Source organism: Ambystoma mexicanum, chromosome 2q, assembly GCF_040938575.1.
Source record: "Ambystoma mexicanum isolate Mex_15411 chromosome 2q, UKY_AmexF1_1, whole genome shotgun sequence".
In the NCBI taxonomy this organism is placed as follows: domain Eukaryota; kingdom Metazoa; phylum Chordata; class Amphibia; order Caudata; family Ambystomatidae; genus Ambystoma; species Ambystoma mexicanum.
This window is the reverse complement of record NC_090924.1, coordinates 346,862,305-346,883,678: the sequence shown is the minus strand read 5'-3', so window position 1 is coordinate 346,883,678 and position 21,374 is coordinate 346,862,305. Positions and strand designations below refer to the sequence as shown.

Here is a 21,374-nt window from a genome sequence, read left to right as displayed (position 1 = left end):
CCTTTGTTCTTGAAGGGCAACCTATTCAGAAGCCTTGTCTTTCTCTCACCCGGTCTTCTTTTTTATTTTCTTTTTTTTTCCTTTCCCTGCACAAATCATGACCTTTTCCTGCCTGTGGTATCGGCGATATTATGCAGACCAGCTCTCCACCACATACTTCCTTCTGTGATCTTGCCTCAACCTCTTCCTGTACTTTTTGTCGTGTTTTCGTGCTGTGGATGAGCGAGTCTGGCTTTCCATTCTGCAGTCTCCAGCGAGTTTGAAACCTGCGCGCTTCCCCGTTTCCAGGTGTTATGCAGAATGGGGTCTCCGCCAGCTTGCGTATGCAGTAGTCTCCTTCTTCTCCTTCCTCTGGACTCTGTGGTAGATCACGAGGCGACAGACCAGATTTTGTCATTATTGTGATTAGTTATTGAACTTAAAAGAAATACATGCCCCACTGTCCCTAATCTATTGGTTTTCCTGCCTACACAAACTAGGGTGCTCATTGTCGGGTGGAAAGTCCAAAGCAAAAAGTCTTTCCTCCGTCCAAAGCTAAACTTCACTGACCCTACCACTAACACAAAATAACTAAAGTCCAGGGAAATGACTCCCTTCTCCTGGGATTGCTTTCCAGCAAGTAGTTCTCAGTACAGGACCTTCAATTAGCTCTTAGCTATTTCCTGCACCCGTTTATTCAGTTCTCTTAGGGGACTTATCCACACAGCTTTCTTTATTTCTCCTCGGCTTCTCAAGTTCCTCTCTCTGGCATGTGAATGTTCTTTTACTCTCTTCCTCTCAATTGTAGTTGACAGTTCTTCTTTTTCTGACACCAGGTGTTTACCTTCTCTTTTATTGTTTATTACAATCGGCTGCGTTCTTGTCTCCTCACTGGGATTTGTGTGATGTACCCAGCCACCCGTCTCACTCCTTTTTATGATTTTTCCATTCACTGGGGCGAGTAGGGTGAATCCCTGGATGATTCTCACTCTTCTTAGTATGCAACCATTTGCTGGCCTGAGTAAGCTGACTCCAGTCGTTAGGTTTGTTTTCCTTGCTATGCCAGATATGATTGTACCACTAATTTTCTGTGCCTTGTTCCCTGGTTCTCCTACTTTCCCCATTACTTGCTGGGCAATGGGGTTGCATCACTGAGTTGGCACTCGCCTTCAGAGTTTCTCTGTGGTTGGTCAGGAAGGCTTCATCTGCTTCTGACTCGCTTTGATGTCGTCCTTTCGGTGTAGTTTCGCATTGGAAGGGGTTTCCACTTTTCTCCTTCCCAGCCACCAATTCTTGCTTGCGATACCCTCCTGGGACCTCTGTCAGGTAGGTGGGCTCTCACGGTTACTTGCTATAGCTTGGGTACTTAAGCCACGTCTTCTCTTCAGCCTTCCTTGAGTGTCCATCCTGGGACTGTTACCCAACTGGCATACTCCCCCGGGTCTGCCCCATGAATAGTGCAACTCAGGCGCTTCTTCCTTTCAGCTGTTTGCTTGCATGGAAAGCAGCATTCTTTCTGGGTTACCAGCTTCCCTTCTTCAGCTGTTTCGAAACTGTTCTCTCGTTCTTTTGCTCCTCCTGTTTTTATGATGCTGCTCTGGGACTTCCCCAGTTTCTCGTGGCAGTCCTTTCTGTGTGCCAGTTATACTCATTATTTTATTTTAATTTTTTACATTTGTAAAGCGCCCAAGCCTTGGGGGCATTAAAGCGATATTCAGATAACCAGTTACACATCACTTGAAGCATGATTAATCACTATTAAGTCCTGAGCATTTCAAGTCCTTTGGTGAAGAGCAAGGTTTTCAGAGCTCTGCGGAAAGGCTCTCAGGGAGGGCATCTTTGGACCCTTCATCCCAGCACCTAACCTAACAGGTACTTATTCTCCATCACTCCTGGGTGTTTACTCGTTTCAGTATTCAAAAATGATTTGTCTTCTGCAAAGATCTCACATATGTATATAAGCTCCTCTTGCAAATATATATAATGACTCTTTGCTTGACCTGCATTTTTGGATCCCATGTTTGTAAATAATGCTCTGTTATACCTGCATTTCTGTAACCTTGTACTAATTGCGCCCTGATGCCTCCGGGCCTGCGGGTTTGCGCGTTATAAATAAAATACAATACAATACAATACAATACAATAGCAGATGTAGGAGGATTCTGGTTTTCTGTCAACTGGTATGGTCTTATCAGACTTCTGATTGAGTTGGAAAGGGAGTTCCTCATCTGAACAGGAATCCTTGTCCACATGGCAGTCGAGGGGAGGGGGGGTGGAGGTTTGTAAGGGGGGAGGCAAGGGAGGGATAAAATATCTCCCAGTCAGGTGCCTCTTCATCCCACCCTAAGGGAGGCTATCGCTTAGCAGACTCACCTCCCTAGTCTTACAAGGAAAGGCTCCCCTCTTGGGAGAAATGACTGAATCACGCGATTCGTCACAACACACTTTAACATCCTTGGGCATGATCATTTTGCATAACATAACTATATCCATTAGGAGTTTTTCCGTCACAGTTCTGATACTTTATGGTTTCTGCCATTTTTAAACATCCCATGTAGGCAATGGTATCTATAGCTTGAGGGAGTTCCTTGCAGGAAGGGGAGTCCTTATCCCCAGAGTGGGAGTCTCTCACTTTGAGGTTGCACTTGCCTCTACCTCTAGGAACGGTATTGCGAAGCTGGCTCACCTCCCTTGTCAAGGATGGCACTCTGTTCAAGAGTGGCAATGGGCACCCAGGTAGGTTTTGGGTGGCTGTGCTGATGTAAGGTCACAAATGAGGACACACAGCAGGAAGCTCAACAGGAAAGAAGAATAGGTAACAGTAGTTGTGAACAAAAAGGGGCAGAGAATACAAAGGTACAAACAAACTGGATTCTCTCTTGGGGTGTATGCAGAAAATGGGAAAGAGTGTTCCACTGACCTTTGGAAACTCCAGCCTTCTGCACAGATTGCTATTACAGGAGCCCACTCAGTATGCTCATGGCTGGGAACAGCTGTGGGTGTCTGTACAGAAACAGTATAACTGAAATGGAAAACCTAAGGGAGGACAAAAAGTCTCAAGGAAGAGACGGACAGGGTGTTGCAAACAAGGAAGCAGGGCTGGAGTAACGGATGGCACAAGGTGCAGGCAAACTGTTGAGGACTGCAGAGGACTGTAGTAGGCTGCAAGGCAGGGAGTCCAGAGGAGCAGGACAGAGAGCTGTAGTAGGCTGCGGACAGAGAGCCCAGAGGAGCAGAGCAGCAAGGAGTAAGCCCAGAAGAGCAGGGCAGCGAGGCTGGGAGCCCAGAGGACTAGGGCTGAAGGCAGAGGAGTGTAGCAGGCTGCAAGGCAGGGAGCCCAGAGGAGCAGGGCAGCGAAGCAGGGATCCCAGAGGACTAGGGCTGAAGGCAGCGGAGTGTAGCCGGCTGCAAGGAGCGAGCCACATGAGTAGGGCAGCGAGGCAGGGAGCCCAGAGGACCAGGGCTGAAGGCAGCAGAGTGTAGCAGGCTGCAAGGCAGGGAGCCCAGAGGAGCAGGGCAGCGAGGTAGGGAGCCCAGAGGACTAGGGCTGAAGACAGCGGAGTGTAGCAGGCTGCAAGGAGCGAGCCCACAGGAGCAGGGCAGCAAGGAGCGAGCCCACAGGAGTAGGGCAGCGAGGCAGGGAGCCCAGAGGACCAGGGCTGCAGGCAGAAGAGTGTAGCAGGCTGCAAGCCAGGAAGCCCAGCGGAGCAGGGCAGCAAGGAGCGCTGGAATCAGAAGCAGGATGATACGGCAACAGGAACAGCATTCAAATCGTGGCTCAAGGCAAAAAAGTGCTGGAAGGACTCTTAATGCAAGAGACTGAGCTCCTGCAGGCAGCTGCTTAAATACTTCCCTGCCCTGTACTGAGGCAGGCTAAGTGGCAGCACCTGGAGCATCACACCTGAAGGCAATCTGCCTCCTCCCTCTCTGGTCCTGAGAAGGTGGAAGCAGCACTGATCGCTCCGGCTTCTGGGGATTGTGGTTCCAATACTGATGAATGGAAATAGCCAGGAATTGATAACTGTAGCAAGGTGCACTATGGTACATGTAGTTAGCTGAATTAAATAAAGTACCAAAGTCGTGCAAATGGAAATTTAAGGACCAAAGTGTGAATAGGGGTTGTTCAAAGAGTATTATGAAGATAAATGAGTTCCAAATAGTCCATGATGATTTCCAATGTGTGCACCAGTGGTACAGGCATGACATCCCTAGCCTCAGAGTGGGTTGGGCTCCCCCTTGGAAGGGACGATTCATCACAACACTCTTTGATTCAGATGCTTTGCAATCTTCTATAAGTTTGTAGGTAAGGGGACGGGACATACTACAATATACTTACTGTACTCCTAGTTCATACTCTTGTCCTCCACGTGACATGTTTGCTGTCCCTGTTCATAGAAGGTTAGGGAGGGGAGCATGCACATGGGGGATGTGCCCACTGGGTATGCATGAGTCTCACTGTTTTTTTTTCTTTTTTGAATTATCAATTCTGTTAAGCATTATGCTTCTGTTGCGTCCCTGTTCTGGGTGACGCCCCATGAATACTAAGGAAAAGGGACAATGGACAAGAGGCACAGAAGTCACTATGAAGGAATTTGTGCAAAAGCACCCAGACTAGATTGGGAATGGTTGTTTAGGGAGCTCATCCTGCTTAGAAGCCACTTAGCTTGGGCTCTGGCAGGAATAAGGGCATATAAAAGGCTTAGAAGACCATGGCTACTCTCTGGTAGGAACTGGTATTCATTTTTCTTAATTTATTTATTTTTTACTTTATTTATAGTGCGCTATTAGATGTCTTGCATCTTTTTCACACTAACATCAAGGAACCTTTTACAATTATATCATAACAATTTACATTTCAGTCATTTTTTAAAATTCCAATCTAAAATCATATTACACTTAATTATCTCCCTTCTTAATAAACAACAATTAAATATGTATTTAAAAAATGTAACACTCTTGAAATCCCTAGTCTTTCTCTATTGCATCTATTTTTTTTATAATTATCTCCCACACATGATATGCTGCATGGTTTAAAACAGATGACCTAGCAGCAAACAACTCACTCCAGAACACATCCATGTTGGGATTGCATTGATTTTTGTATGCAAGTTTGTATTCTGCTTCTAATACTTCACATTGTGTCAAAAGGTGTTTAGCCGTCTCAAGGTGTTTCCCGCATAGTCTACATTTCCTTTGTTCTCGCGGAATGGCCTTCCACGCACCTGTATTTTCCAACACCTTGATGGTTTGAAGTCTGAGTGAGAGGATAAACCTGGTCATTTTAGGATATCGCTTCCTAGTCGGGTACAAGCAGGGGCTATTTCTATCAAATGCCTGCTTAACATATTCTCTATATTTACTCAGGGTGGCAAGGTGCATTAATGTAGAGTCTGTCGTTTGATCTAGCCTTTTCGGGGATTTTTTCCAAGTTATATTCCAACCATGTCTTTGGTATTTGTGTAAGGGCAACTTTATGCATATATTTTATGCTACTGGCCTCAAGGTCACTAAACCATTTGCTGGATTCAAATCTCCTGGCATGCGGGATAGTAAGTGCCAATAGGCTATCATGCCCGGCTAGGTCAATCTTTATCTTGCCTCATAAATTACATGAGGCCAGTGCCCAGCGCATGGCTATAGAAGCAAGGCCCAGCTCAAGTCTAATGGCCTGCACAGGGGTCCCAGGAGGGAGGCCCAGCATTGACCGCAGGATCTTCCCTTCAAGTTTCTCTATCGAAGCAACCCATTTCCATGGGAAAGTTTCTAGGGCATATGTAATGGTTGGTACAATTGAGGTTTTGTAGGCTAGAATCTTGGCTTCAATGTTACTGCCACCTTGGCCATCAATGATTTTCTTTAAGGCTAGCCATTTTCCCCATGCTTTTTTTGTAGCTTCCTCTGAGATAGCGGATGTCATCGATTTTGTTGTGATATTGATTCCTAGGTACCGATAACTATTGGTGGTATCAACTCTTTCTCCTCCCAACCACCATTGTTTGTTCTTCCTGTCGGCACTAGAGTTCCCAAATATTAAAATTTTGGTTTTATTGATGTTGGGTTTAAGAGACAGTTCTTGAGAGAAGATGTTTAGTGCCGTCAAAGAATTTTGTAGCCCAACTTTAGTTCTATCAAGGATCACCACATCATCCGCGTATGCAATACACGTCAGACCTTTGTTACCATATTGAGGCGGGGTGTTATGTACAGCCCCCAGTCTTCTAGCCAACATGGACAAGTATAAATTGAAGAACAAAGGGGCTAATGCACAACCCAGCTTCAGCCCCCGACGCGTGGGCACACTTTCCGAGAGAATCCCATCCTGCGACATCCTGATTCTCACTGATGTATCCCCGTAGAGGGCTTTTATAAAATAAAGCAGGGATGGCTCTGTCTACCAATCTTCTAGCATGGACCATAGTTTAGCCCTGTCGACACTATCGAACGCAGCTGTGTAATCTACAAAGCATGCGTATAGTGCCATTCCAGGTTTTGCGTCCAGATCGGATATCAAAGTTAGCAGGGTCCGAATGGGGTGAGTTGTTGAACACCCCTTTCTGAACCCTGTTTGATGGTATGTTAGAATACCTCTTTCTGTTGTCCAGGCCGTGAGTAGTTCTAGAAGGATATTGGCAAAGATCTTACTGCAGCAATCTAACATGGCTAAAAGGCGATAATTCTCGGGCTTTTCCCGATTGCCTTTTTTAAAAACTGGAATCAGAATGTCCTCTTTCCATGTATCCGGGATCACTCCCGATTGACAGCTCTTTATGAACAATTGTCTCAGGGCGCTGGCCCATAACTCCGGGTAACTTTTCAGAATCATATTATTGAGCCCATCAGGGCCCATAGCACTAGAAGATTTTAACTTCTTTATTCTTGACACCAGATCTACAGTTTTCATCTGCTCGCCAACTTTGGAGTTTTGTTGTTGCGTATGTTTCGGGCCGGGGTCCTCTGGGCCATCATAAAAGCCTTTGATATATTTAATCCAGCTTGCCTCAGGAACGGTGGTCATTTATTTTTGTACATTGGGGGTATGCTGTGCTTTCCTAATCCAGTACGAGAATTTCTTTGAATCATTTGTACTTATTAGTTTATTCAGATGTTTCCACCCAGCATCCTCGATGGATTCTCTGATTTCGCAGCCATAAACTATAGTTGTTCCTTATGTTTTTTTATCCCAGTTATTAGGGCCGAAGTATTAGCCCTGAGTGTTCTCTCCAGTTGTCTAATGGCAGAATTATTCTCTTTCTTTTTGATGGCTATAGCGGGATCATAGTATTGACCAGGTCTCCATATCTTCTTGTAATTCCCTTTCTTGGGAATCAACACTTCTGCTTCCACCCGTGTATTCACATCGTTAATAACATCTTGAATTCTCTCCCCTTCTCTGTTCGTCAGATCGTGACTGAATAGATTATTATATTAGTATGGTCTTTTGAGACCACTGTATCCGATTTCCCCCGCTGCTGACCATCACACTCTCCCTCATTTGTTTTTTAGGCCTGCAGATATGATCGTCCAGTTTGCAGCTTAGCATTGCATGGTCGCTGGCTTTATTGTTGATCAGTGTCAGTTTCCCCAGGTTCGTACTTTCTTGCTTGTTTATGAATTTGAAATCAATCCTAGTTGAGATTGTCCCATTAGACCATGTGGCTTCTTTTGCGTTGTCTGCTGTATGTAAAGGTAATAAATCAAGTGCCGCCATTGTTCGCAGCCAGGCTCTTGCTCTCTGAGAACCTTTTATTTGATAACTTGACATGCCCTCCTGCTTTCTCCTTGAGGTTACTTTTCCCGAGTGGCCACAATCGGCCACAATCGACATTGAAATCCCCGGTGATTATCACTCAGCCATCCTTTTTAACGGATAGCCACGCTCTCAAGGTAGTAACCAGCGAGGTCTTAGCCCCTCCAGGGGGGTCATATAAGGTGGCGACCAACATGGGTGGGGAACTCTCGTTTCGGATAGATATGGTGGCTGCTAAAAAGTTGATGTTTCGTGGGACTTCCCGATATTCCATTAGATTAAGCCAGTTTTTAGGCACCTATACACAGGCCCCCCTTTGGTCTTCCTGAGGTTGGGTGAACCGCCAAGCTGTGGATTATCGTATAACGTCCGTTACCCAGGGTTTGCAGGGCCATGTTTCTTGTAGACAAAAACAGGACATTTTGTTTAATAGTTCCAGAGTCTCATAATTCCTTAGGAAAGACCCAGGGCCTCTGGAGTTCCATGATACCAGGGTCAGTCCTTGATCGAGATCATATAGTTTTGTTTGTCACTCGATACTGGACTGAATCTCTTCCCATTGGCCCTTCTCACCTCTATGACCGGAGCCCTTTCAGTTACTGGCTTCTTATTTTGATCTTTTAAATTTGGTTGACACTCTGCCGGAAAGAAAACCAAGATTTTAAATCCTAGTTGGAATAAAGCCCCTTGATTTTGGCAAATTCTATCCACTACTATCGATGAAGTACAGGTCATAATCACCCAATTATCAATACTATCTGTCTCTGGAAACTCAATTTTAGCAATGTCTTTAGTGGATATCGGTGCCAGCTCAGGAACCATATGGAACAATTCCAGCAACCATTTCCTATTCAGGAAAGGGCTATTTGGTGTAGGATTCTTTTCCACTATTTTCAGGTGCAATAGGTCCTTGCACCAAAGAGGGTCTGTATTTGTCTTATTTTTCAGGGTTTTTTTTAATTTAAGTTGGTTTACTCTCCCTTCCCAAGAAGAGCTTGACTCGGAGGAGTCTGGTTCTAGTGGCTCAGCCCTGGCATTTAATTGGTGGTTTTGTTCCATCCTCTTGCTTGGGCCCTCTGTTTGTGGGGTTATACCCAGCTTTTATTTGCATTCCTTACAAGTCTCAGCTTTCTGTGTCCCCTGATCACTGGGCCCCGCCAACTGCATGCTCCCTGCGTCTCCACTTTTCACCATGTGAGTTGATTTCTCTGGTGCCAAGGTTTGCGGGTGATGGATCCAATCATCCAGTGGTCCAGTGGGTCCCGTTGATCTGTGCTCTTCACCTTGAAACTTATTTATTGTCTTTTTATTTGTTTTTGGCTTACTTTGGCTCTTTGATTTTGGGTGTGGGATATTACCTCCCACCCCCTGGATCTTTGCCTGGATTTTCACTGGTTGTTTGCCCATACTGGCTGCTGGAATGATCCGTCTGAATTTTCTCGGCGGTGTGTCCGTGACATTCATAATAGATATTTCGGCACATAACGCTTCTAGCATCCCGCTCTCCGAATCCGCGACCACAACAACCTGGTCTGAGGGGGCATCTGAATATTTGGGAGATGAGGTGGATATTTCTGGTAAGGAGGGTAACTGCTTGGTCCCAGTTGCCTGTGTCAATGCCTTCTGGCTCTTTAATAGGAGGAGAATTTCTGCCATTTCCTCCTTCACTGTTTGTTGCTCCATTGCCATTTGTGAACATAGTTGAAATAAAGCGTCCAGCTTGGACTCCAGACCATCTATTCCTCTAGACCAGCTTGTGTGGGGGTGCTTCATTTATATATTCCACTCCCCCATTTGGTTTTTCTTCACAAGCCATGCTGAATTCTTCATCATCTGATTCATCGGTGGCAGTTTCCACAGACGTCATAAATTGTTCTAAGTCTGGCGTGGCCGATAGATTTGATGACAATAGGTTCTTGGATGCTTGATCTCCTGGCATCAAAGAATTCCTTCTAGCCTCTTTGCATAGTTTCAGCAATGAGCTGTTGTTATCAATAGAGATCAAGGAGTCTGGGTCATTCTCTCCAATACTGGGCAGGGCCCACTCCTGCAGTTTTATCTGCTCTTCTTTAGGGCCAAAAAAGGTATTCAATGCAGATATTTGAAAGATATTCCTCATCCTAATAACTTTTGGTAGTTTGTTTATTATGTTACATTGCTCCTACGCTGCACCACAAAGACCCTAAAGTGCCAGTCATTGCATGTTTACCGCTATACAAAAATAAAAGTTAAGATTGTATCATGATTCTGCAGATTTGGCCTCACCTGATGGCAGCAGTGCTTTCTGCAGTGCGACATCTTTGTAACTTGTGGGATATCTCTGAGACTTGTGTCTGCAGGATCTGTTTAACTTGTGACCATAGCAAGCACTCATGCAGTGGCGTCTCAGCCATTAATCATTATGAAGTAGATTGCATGAGATCTAATTATGATTTTAATTGTAGTTACAATGTAGAGTAGTGGTGAAGGCGCTGTATATCAAGGTCCCCCCTTTTATGGTGCACTTGTGAGAGTTTAACCTTGAAAACCTTTATTTGTATCCATTGTTTCTTGCACGTGATTTTCATGTATGTTTTTTTTTCTTTTTCTTACAGAGCAGAAAAAACAGAAGTGCTGAGTGATGACCTGTTACAGGTAGGACTGCTGATTCGCACAGGGTAGCTAATGATGTATGCACGGTGTAGGGGTTATTGTGTAGTAGGCAGAGGCATCCTTTGTAAAATAAAGCATCGCCTCACTGATGTTCCTGCAGACACCCACCACACCTTGTTAACGAGAGTAGACTCACTCCTTGTGAAACCCACCTGTGCCCGAGTCATGGGCATGTTCATCTTTGCCCTATCTCATTGTCTTGGTTGGTTTCTTGATATCCAAGAGTAGTGGTAGCCCTGTTCTTAGTGCTGTAAGTAGTCTGAACCTTCCCACACTTGTGTTAGACCTGGTGCTTTCCTTCCCTAGACGTAGACCCAGCAGACCATTTTGATATCGGTTTGCTCGCTTTGAGAAGCAACATGTAGGACATTTCTTTGTAATTTGTCATAGGTCCATGCAAGAATAGACACAGGTTAACCATCTCACTAATATATCTAGTGGGTTCCAAAAGGACGGTATGGGTGCCAAAGATCTGCTATTTCAAAGGGCTTCTTCTCCTTCGTGGAATGGCAGAGGGGGCAGCTTAGGCATCCATACTTCTCTTTTGGGTAATGTTGTTGCATGTCGAGGAGACCGTATCGCTCGGCTCTGTATTGAAGGGAACATAGGAGGAGCCTGTAGACCGTTGCTTGTGTTATTCTTTATTCTCCAGCATGAGGTCTGGCATAGATTCACATGCTTATGAATATTCCCTGTCGTCAGACTGGGAATCCTTGGCAAAAGAAAAAACTATCACTTTCGCTCTAAAACTGTATTTCTCCTTTAAACCAATCGCTGTCTTCTGGGTCATACTGCCCCCATCAAATGACAGTCCTCTCTTGAAGCGCCTCCTCTGGCAGCCATCTACAGATTTTTACTGCACGCTTCAGTGTTGGGAGTCCTCGAGTTGCTCTCTGAGCTATTTGTACGTTTTTTGTGTGTTTTTCAACAGAAAAAAGTGAAATTTATGTTTCAAAGAGCCTGTGTGCTCTTCATCTGCCGGTGAAGGTCTGCATCCCTCAAGGGCGAAGAGCATCAAAAGATTGATGAAGGCCATCTTGGTCCTACTTTGCGCCCTCCGACCATGATGGTGGTGAAGGAGGGAAGGTCCCTCTTTAGGCCCTACACCAAATGCAGGCTACAGAATGTGTTAGTGGAGGACAAGCACCTACAATGCCTCTACTAGTTACACCCGGCATAAGGAGGTAGAGTGCAAGACATGCCTAGGTTTTTCTAAGAAGACACGAAAGACAGGCACAGTAGGCTGGTGGCATGGCTGAACACGAACAAGGCGTCTGACCTGAGCTCTGAGCAGGGTCATGCATCGTCCCGGACTGGCCGGTCTGAGGAGCAGTCTCCTAAGTCCTTTGAGGGTGGCTCATCTGAGGGGGTGGGGGGGGGGGGGGGCTCAAGATAAGGCCAAGATCTGCAAGTCTGAGTCCACCATGTTTGTAGAGGAAGCGGGTCCCAAAGTGGATAGGGCTCGATCAGCATCACCCTCCACCTCCATTGCCATCCTCTCCTAATGCAGTAGTTGCCTGCCCCAGCTAAACTGCGGGAGAAATCTGAGACGCAGAAGACCGAGGAGAAGGAGGCCACGCAGCCCAAGCAGACTCAACCAGCACAGGTGAAGACATCGTCGGCGACACCCGTGGACGGCTACTAATGCTGCTACGGGCACTGATCCTACGAGGGTGGCTCCTGCGGTGCAGAAAGTGCCCTATTCCCACGGCGCGAGACATCGTTGCAGCGGACGGTGAGTCGCCACATTTGGATGCCCCACATAGCGTTTCCCCACCGGACGAGGTGGGATCGTTCCACTCCATGATTGCCAGGGCCTCTGAGCCACGAAGGAGGGCATCTTGTATCAAAGGCGAGAGGCCAAGAGGAAGGCTATCATGGTGGTTCCCTTTCTGGACGATGTTTGGGAACAGAACCTGGCCCTCTTGAAGAACCCTTGCACGGCTCCAGGCATGCAGGATAGGCTGGAAAAGAAGTGTAGGGTGCTGGCCTCTGCACCCAAGTACCTGAGGTTGCAAGTGCCTATCCCGTCCTCGTCGTCTTCGGTCCCTCCGGAACAGCGAGGGGAAAAGGACGGACGTCATGGGGAAGAAGGTGATTTACACCATGGCATCCACAATGAGAAGGTGGCCAACGCACTGGCTATTCTGGCTAGTTACGACAGGGAGTTGTGGTACATGCAAGGATGATCCTGGAGTTCCTCCCCGATAAGAAGATGGAAACCCCCGCCCTCTTCCAGGAAGGGGAAGTGGCATCGGACCACTCAATCATGCTGGCATTGGACGTCGCAGACACAGGGTTCCGGCAAATGGGGAACGGTGTGCCTTTGATGGCAGGGATGGATGAAGGTCTCTAACTTCCGTCAGGAGGTCTAAGCGAAGGTGCTGGACATGCCCTTAAATGAGGAAAACCTGTTTACAAAGAGTTCCTGCAGGCCATCAAGATGGATACAGAGACTGCCCGGTCCCTCAGCACCCTCCAGCAGCACTGCTAATCTGTTTTCGTTCCTCCAGGGGAAAATCGAGCAGGTTGACAAAAGGGAACTCCACGTCTTACAGCTTTCCCGATCCTCAATGCAAGAAGCCTACAGAGGCCCCTCCCAGACCTACGGTAGGGGAGGACCGCGTTGCCGTCACCTGAAGGGCAGGACGCCGGCGTCCAAGCAAGCCTGTACCAGCCAAGACGTCGGGCCCCCACTCGTGTATCCCGATGGGAGGCCTGCTGACAAGGTTCGTCATCGAGTGGAGAAAGACAGATGGGTGTTGGACATTCTCGTCCAACGGACATACCTTGGAGTTCCAACGCAGGTTTCCTATTTTGCCGGTTCCCTGTCAGGAGTAGCACATCCCTCAGCTTCTGGAAGAGGTACAGGCCATGCTGCAAAAAGGGGCAATAGAGCTAGTACCCCAATGGCTCCGGGACTCCAGAGTCTATTCCAGATACTTTCTAGTCAGAAAGAAGACAGGGGGCTAGAGACCCATCCTGGACCTATGGCATCTGAACAAATTCTTAAAGTCCTTAAAATTCAGGATGGTCACGTTGCAACACGTGCTCGACCAACTGGAGGAAGGAGACTCCTTAACGTTGTTGGACCTGGAGGATGCCTTTTTCCATGCCCCATACAAAAGAAACATCAGAGATTCCTATGTTTCGTGGTGCAGGGCCAGCACTACCAGTTGAAGGCCCTACCATTCGGCTTGAGGCTTGAAGTCGCCCCAAGAGTGTTCATGAAATGTCTGGCAGCAGTGGCAGCCCATTCACGTCTATAGGGCATGCACGTATACCGGTACCTGGATGACTGGGTGGTACGCGCTCGCTCACAGGAGCTGGCAGATGAACACACAAAGACGACCGTCCAACTGTTGACAGATCTGGGATTCTCCATCAACTATCCGAAGTCCTGCTTAACACCATCGCAGATCATGCTGGTCCTAGGCACCAGACTACATACGTTGTCTTGCCTGGCGTCCCCCTCAGAGGAGAGGCTAGCAGCCATTCAAGGAAAGTTGCAACGGCTGTCGCTGACTAAGATGGCCAAGGTGCGAGCCATCAAGTTGTTAATGGGCATGTCATCCTACATCTACCTCGTCCGTCTCCGCAAGTTGCAGATGCCACCCTTACAGGAATTCCTGGACGCCCGTTGGATACAGGAGTCCGGGAGCTTCACGGTCAAGATCCCTCTCAACAAAGAGTTCTGATGGGCGATGTGTGATGGGGCATCCACTCCAACATCGCCCAAGGCATGTGTTTTCAAACCCTCCCCACCCCTCATACCAGGAGAAGGTCACCACGGACAACTCGCTGGAAGGTTGGGGAGCGCACACCGAATGTCTGCACGCCAGACGTCTGTGGCTGCCGGAGGAGACGGATCTGCATATCAACATTCTGGAGCTATGGGCAGTGTTCTGGGCCCTCAAGTTGTTCCTACCGTCTCTGAAAGGCAAGGTGGTGAGGATCTTAACAGACAACATGTCATGATCTCTGCTTCCAAAAGGTCAGGGTTTTCCCAACTCCCTTGGAAGCAGATCCATAACCCAGGTTCCTAGTGCCAACCAGTCCCAATTGGGACCTTTTGGACCCAGACCTGGCGCCAGTGGCACCAGGCTCATAAATATGCCCAGTCCCAGCGCTGGAAGCGCCGGGCTCATAATGCTTGGGTGGACTTACCTGCAGCAGACCATGCTGCTTACTTGCCTGCCAGTTGAGTCTCTGATCCTCTTCTGTTTGGAACTACTTTTCCTGTTGGGTGGGGCAGGAGCCACTCCCTAGATTCAGAACACTGGAACTCTTCTGGAAAGCAGGAACTCTTTTCTTACCTAGGCGTGGCTGTGGAAGGAGACACCTAAGCACTACAGGAGGCTATTTAAACCACACCCGATGGATGAATCTTGCTTTGCGTTATTCTGCATCCTCAGCAGCAGAACGCTCATCGTGTCTTCTGCATCTGATCCTGGGCCTAAGGAAAAAGGCTTACCATTCTGAATCCAGTCTTCAGCAACACCTATAAAGACAAGAAGGAACAGGTTAGCATTACGGTCTTCAGTGACAGCTCTTCACTTACCTGGTCCATCGGCTGTCACCAACGCCTCGCGCTGCATTCCGGCCTCTGAAAGACAAAGGCTTACCTACTCTTCGTGCGCTCCGGAGGTCTTCACACTGCATTCCGGCATCTGAAAAACAAAAGCTTACCAACTCTTCGCACGCTCCGGAGGCCTTCGGCGCTGCATCCCGCATCTGAAAGACAAAACAAGGTGCGTTTAAAGACATTGGGGAACTTTAATACTCACGTGCCATTACTCCTTTCCACATCTAACCCAGTGGGTATTCCGGCACCCTGCAGCCGCCCCGAACTTGTACCTGCAAAATAAAAAGACAGTTGGAGCGCATCGTGAAGCAGGCAACAAGCGCTTACTTACGTGCTTCCAGGCGCTTCTATTCATCACACGGGCTCCATCTTCAACTCACTTCAGCCCGCCATCTGCCATCGCCGGAACCCTGCAAAACAAGAGACATCATTACTAAAGACTTTAAAGACATTAGAATTACTCGAAACTTACTGTTCGTGCAGTAAACGACGGACAGCAGTCCTCTGAAGTCAAGAGGCCTGCTCCCCTTATCCAGTGAAGAAACTGGTTACAGCACCCTGCCTCGAGGCAGATGGAGAGCACGGCGTTCACTTACCTAAGACATCTTACCCTTCGAGCCAGACATACAGTGCACAGAGGTCCAGCCCAAAGAGCCAGCCGTGTGTTACACATCACCTTTGAAGATACGGTATACGCCCAGTCAAGACCGGCGCCTCTACGGGAATCAGGTGAGCGTTACACAACACCACCACAATGTTCTACATCAAGAAGCAGGGGGCACTTGATCCCTGGCGCCCTTTGGTGAAGCGCCATCCCCTGGGCCGTCAGACAGGGGATGTTCCTCTACACCTGGCAGGAGTCAAGAAATTGAACTACTTAAAATCGAAGAGAATATAAAAACACACGTACCACTCGAACTATAAAAAAAGACTAGAAGAGATCGAAAAAGAAACGAAAGAATTCAAAACAATCAATACCAACGAACGGATTCAATGTATGAAAAAAGATCTAGCACGTTTTGCTCATAAGGCATTTCCATACGTCAAAGACGACTGTCCGCAAATCTCTCCAAACTAACGGATCCACAAGGAACAGAAGAGGAGTCAGGTTTCGAAATACTTCATATAGCACAAGCAACGACAGCAGCGACCCAGACGATGCAGGAGAAGGCACATCCACCGGGAACAAAGCAACTAATAAGAGGCAGAGGACAGCCTACTAGACGCCAAAGCAATGGAGGCAGGAGAAATAACGAGGGTCGTTCTTTATACCAGGCCCTAAACAGAAACAACTGGTACGACGGATCCAAACAAACCCGAAGCGGGAATCGCTTCTGATTAATCTATCCAACTATACACTGACAGAAGCAGAACAACAAGTCCTTAATAAAGGACTAGGATACGTTCTGACCAAAGAACACGACCCGTTTGAATTCCAGATTGAGTTCAATAAACTCATGAGAAAAATCCATCTTAAAGAATTCTTCACTCTTGAAACAGAAACCACAGGAGATGGACCTACCAACTGTACCGGCCTACGTAATCCCTTAACCTTCTATCCACCTACACACAGCTTCTCTCCGGAATCCCTCATCTTTGAGAAGAAAGTCATAGCGGACATCGCTTCCCTTGAAGCTAACTGACAACAACCTTTTCAAAATCTATCCAAAAAAGAACAGAATGCCCTTGATTCCCTATCTAAAAACCACTCGATCATCATCAAAAGGGCCGATAAAGGCGGAGGAATCGTGATTCTGAACCGCAACGACTACATCAAAGAATGCGATAAACAACTGAGTAACACTCACTACTACCGCCTACTTACACAGGACCCTACCAAAGAACTTCAACAATTAATCTCAGACAAGATCTCCAAGGCCAAAGAGCGTCAATGGATCTCTAAACAAGAAGCTGACTTTCTACACAATAAAAAAACAAGTATCCCGACGTTCTACACCCTACCTAAAGTGCCTAAAACCCTTATCAACCCACCGGGACGACCTATAGTGTCAGGAATAAATTCAGTTCTTGAACCTCTTTCCACCTTTGCCGACCACTATTTGAAAACCTATGTACAGAAAATGCAATCCTACCTTAAAGACTCCAGGGACGTCATTAACAATTACAAAAATCTTCATTTTGACTACTAGGTCTTGATATAATCTCTCTTTATACGAACATACCTCAACAAGCCTCGGTGGATACAATAGAAGAAATCCTTCTTACACGCGACGATCACGATCCAGTTCCAACCTCATTCATCCTTTGGTGCGCAGAGCTAGCACTTAAACGGAACTATTTTGAGTTCAATGGGAACTTTTGGAGTAGATATATAGACGAAATCCTGGTACTGTGGAAAGGCACCCTTAAGGAGGCAAATAACTTTTTTTACATGGTTTAACACCCTTACTCCCCACCTCCAGTTCACTTTGACGGCCAGCAACGTATCCACCAATTTTCTGGACCTTACCATCTTTCCCCTGAATGGAGTTCTTAAAATCAAACCATATCACAAGCCTACAGATAAGAACTCTCTATTAGACTACTCCAGCCACCATATTAAACATCTGCAGGACAATCTTCCCTTCGGCCAATTTCTACGCCTCAAAAGGAATAGTTCAGATAAAGACACATATGATACAGAAGCCACCACCCTAAGTAAAAAACTAAGACAAAGAGGCTACCCCAAAAAACTAGTGAAAAAAGCAGCGAAAAGGGCTTTTAACAATAATCGAGAGGCTCTACTAGAACTTAAACCTATTAAACCTAAAGATGACCGCATTGTATGTGTCAACACCTTCACGGACCAGAGTTTTAAAATCACCAATATCAAGAAACATTGGAAAATCTTTAATACGACAACCCTATCTATGCCTACACCAATATTTGGTTATAAAAGCACTACCATAGGCAACAGAGTTAGTAACAGCAAATTGAAATTCATAAATACATCTGACCCTTACTGATGACATTATTGGGGCCTCCCTGAAGCCACTGGACATTACCCATGCAGCGCCTGTGGAGTATGCAAACTCACTTCTAAAAGTAAAGAACTTGATATTGGTCTTTCAAAACACTGGATCCAAAATAAATTAACCAATTGTAATAGAGTTTGTGGTTTACTTGATTACATGCAAATGCGGACTGCACTACGTGGGAAAAACCATCCGCAAAGTGAAAACCTACATCATGGAACACCGAATCTGCCTGAAAAACTAAACTGAAAATGCTCCCATGGTCAAGCACTTCATCCATCAGAAACACAACTATGAAGATTTTACATGGACTGTACTTTTGTCTCTTAAAGGGGCCAATCACGAAATACGTGAAAAGAAACTCTTGAAAATGGAACAAAAAATGATTTATACTTTACACAGCGATGTCAAAGGTCTGAACGATTCCATCGAATGGTACAACATATAATTCTATATTTACAATGCACCTAAGTCTAATATTTAACTTATCCTTATGCCTCTCTACCGACCTTTTCATGTACCCTCCACACTTCGTCCCTACACTTTAATGTGGAGATTGTAACCAATATTTCATTCTCTATTATTATTTGAACGACAGTCTCTCTCGTCACCCAGACGTCACCTCTAGGGCATTAGCTCTTCACACTTATTTATGCTTCACTGCCCAACATTTGTTCACAAGTCCTACCAGCTTAACAGCCAATACATCACAGGAGTCTGTGCTTCTTTATATATATAATTATTTTTTATATATATACTTGTTTTTTTATATACATAATTCTCTGTATAACTTTTCTTATATATATTGGCAACCTTATATATTTGTTTCTATATATACCTGCACACTAACTCTCTTGCTATAAAGTTTAGCACGCATAATACCATGTATAGGGTATTTTCTATAACATTGACCCTTTCAAAAATGGCCGCCTGCTGAACGTCACTCTCTTCATTCTATACCGTGACCCTAACATTTAGAAAGGACTACTCGCGTCTCCATGACAACTTTACGCATCGGCTTCCCCCACGGTACCAGCCGTCCACACGGAGCTCTGCAGACCGAGTCGTGACTCAGCACACCACTCTCGCTCACTTTCAGGTAAGCTCCTTCTAAAATTGTGCGGACTGACCTCCGCGTGATTCAGGCCCATTTTGGCCACCCGACTTAACCTATTTACCTACTCGCCCTCCCTTTCCTTCTCTAACAGCGACGAGCAAGGGATGCTTTCCCGTTCTACAATATTCCTGCATCGTTAAAACTTATGCGGTTGGTCATTTCGTGACCCCCTAACCATCATACAACGAATGGTTCAACCTACAGGTTAGATTTTCAATTTTGCCTGTTTGTTCTATCTTGCACAAATACTAACAACGAAACATTCAGACCCATTTTACATATTTATTAAGACTTGCTATCCACGTAGGAGGCATCCTGTACTTACTACCACTCTGGCTACTACCCCCTCACCACTCGCTTTACGCTCAGTATGGGCATCTACTTCTTTGTTCTGCATGACAATGGCCCTGTCCTGGTACTATCCTTCTGAGCAGTGCTCATTAAGGGACAGCTACTGCTTTTGTACAAGCCACTAAAAGCCAATTCTAGCTACCGCACCATCTCTATGCCACAGGGAGGTTTTCATCCACTTCCCTTTTAATCGTTCATACTGGCTACTCTATCCCACTGGCATCTAAGCCATTCACAGCGGGATAGCCGCCTGATTCTGTAATTGTGTTTAGAGCACACAATAGGCTTATTTTTTATAAGCAATTAACTATGCTTAAAGTGTTAATCGAACTTCTTAGGATTGATTCATCCTCCTATACCTACTGACCAAAGGAAGTAGAGAGCCCCCACCAGCTCTATAAAAGGTAAATATTCCCCTTTTTTGGTGCCCCAGTTCAATTGAACCTATCAAATTATCTAGCTATTTATAAACTGAATTTATGTTTTTAACCCCACAGATGCTATGAGACAGACACGGATTATAACTACAATCCAATTAGAATTAGATTATGCCGTAATAACCATTCTCTCCTGATGAATGTTCTACACCTATGTTTTCAGAACAGAAACATGTCGAGACTAATCTCTGGACTAAAAACAGAGAACAAAATCTAAGATACATTCAATTCTAATAGAACTTGGTACACTACTATTTGTTTTATTAGTACCAATTGTGTATGTGTTTTTCTGTGAACCTGTTTTAACGTGCTATTTAAGCCTGTTACGTATCCCCTGTTTTATATTGGATGTCAAGTTTTGTATTGTGGACCACAAATTTAATTATGTATTTTAATTCCTATAACCAACTATTAAAACTGATTTTTTTAAATCTTTTAATCACGACTGGTCCTTCTCCCACCTGATCTAAAGAGTTAATTTATACTCTAGCATCTGTACACTAGCTTTATCTCCCTAATCTGCATTGACTATTATCTACCCGGATATAGACAAAGTATACACTGTTAACTTGTTCAAGTCAGTGCCTTACCGGGTTTCCTCCCATGATAACTAAGGAGTCAAGAACACCATTGCAGACTCCCTCAGCATGGAATTGCGAGTGAGAGCTTCGTCAGGATCAGATGGACCACCTATTCGCCAAATAGGGGCAAACCCCAGATTGATCAGTTTGCGACGTTGGTGAACTCTAAATGCCAGAGGTTTGCCAGCAGATTCCACCAGCCTAGGAGCCTGGGGGGGTCACGCTCTCCTTCCTTTTGGAAGGGCTGTTTCTGTACGCGTTTGCTCAGTTACCTCTCCTACTACGAGTCATTAACACAGTGTCAATTCAAGATGATACTCTTTGCCCTGGTGTTTCCGAGGCAGATTTGGTATTCGGACCTTCTCAGCCAGTCAGTGTCGCCTCCAGTCAGGTTACCAGTGGTTCTGGGTCTTCTCACCAGAGAGGGAGGTGCAATCCTTCATCATGACCCATGATTGCTGAACCTGAAGGCTTGGCTCCTGCAACCTTAGAGTTTGGAGGTTATGAGTTGCCAGCGGACTGGTGGGAGGTCCTTGCCAAGGCGAGGGCATCATCGACCTTAAAGGGTTACGGCCATAAGTGGAAGCATTTTGCTACGTGGTGCTGGTCGCAGAAGATGACCTCTCTGAGGGTTACGCTGCAGATCATTTCATACTTGCTATCCTTGGCAAAGTTTGGTCTGGCGCACTTCTCCATCAAAGTACATCTGGCGGCTATCTCCCACTACACCAGGTCCCCAGGAAGATCCTCGCTGTGGTCCCAAAGACTCATCAAGGAGTTTCTCAAAGGAGTTTTCTGATCTTTCCCGCCGGTGAAGGCTCCTCCCCTGGCGTGGGAACTCAACGTGGTTCTGATGAGGCTCATGGGGACCCGCTTCAAGCCTATCTCTCGTGGAAGACTGCTTTCATTGTGGTCATCACCTCTGCCAGTCATGTAGGAGAGATCCAGAC

The 21,374-nt window shown here is 46.1% G+C and overlaps 1 protein-coding gene across 5 annotated transcripts in view; it reads left to right on the top strand.

Moving 5' to 3' along the window:
- Window positions 1–21,374, top strand: part of ARHGAP17 (Rho GTPase activating protein 17) — a 1,009,368-nt gene that overhangs the window by 295,293 nt on the left and 692,701 nt on the right. For all 5 annotated transcript variants that reach the window (XM_069647362.1, XM_069647363.1, XM_069647360.1 and 2 more), the window contains exon 2: window positions 10,321–10,360. In XM_069647362.1, coding sequence (XP_069503463.1) covers window positions 10,321–10,360 — 40 coding nt within the window. The remainder of the gene's footprint in view (window positions 1–10,320; window positions 10,361–21,374) is intronic.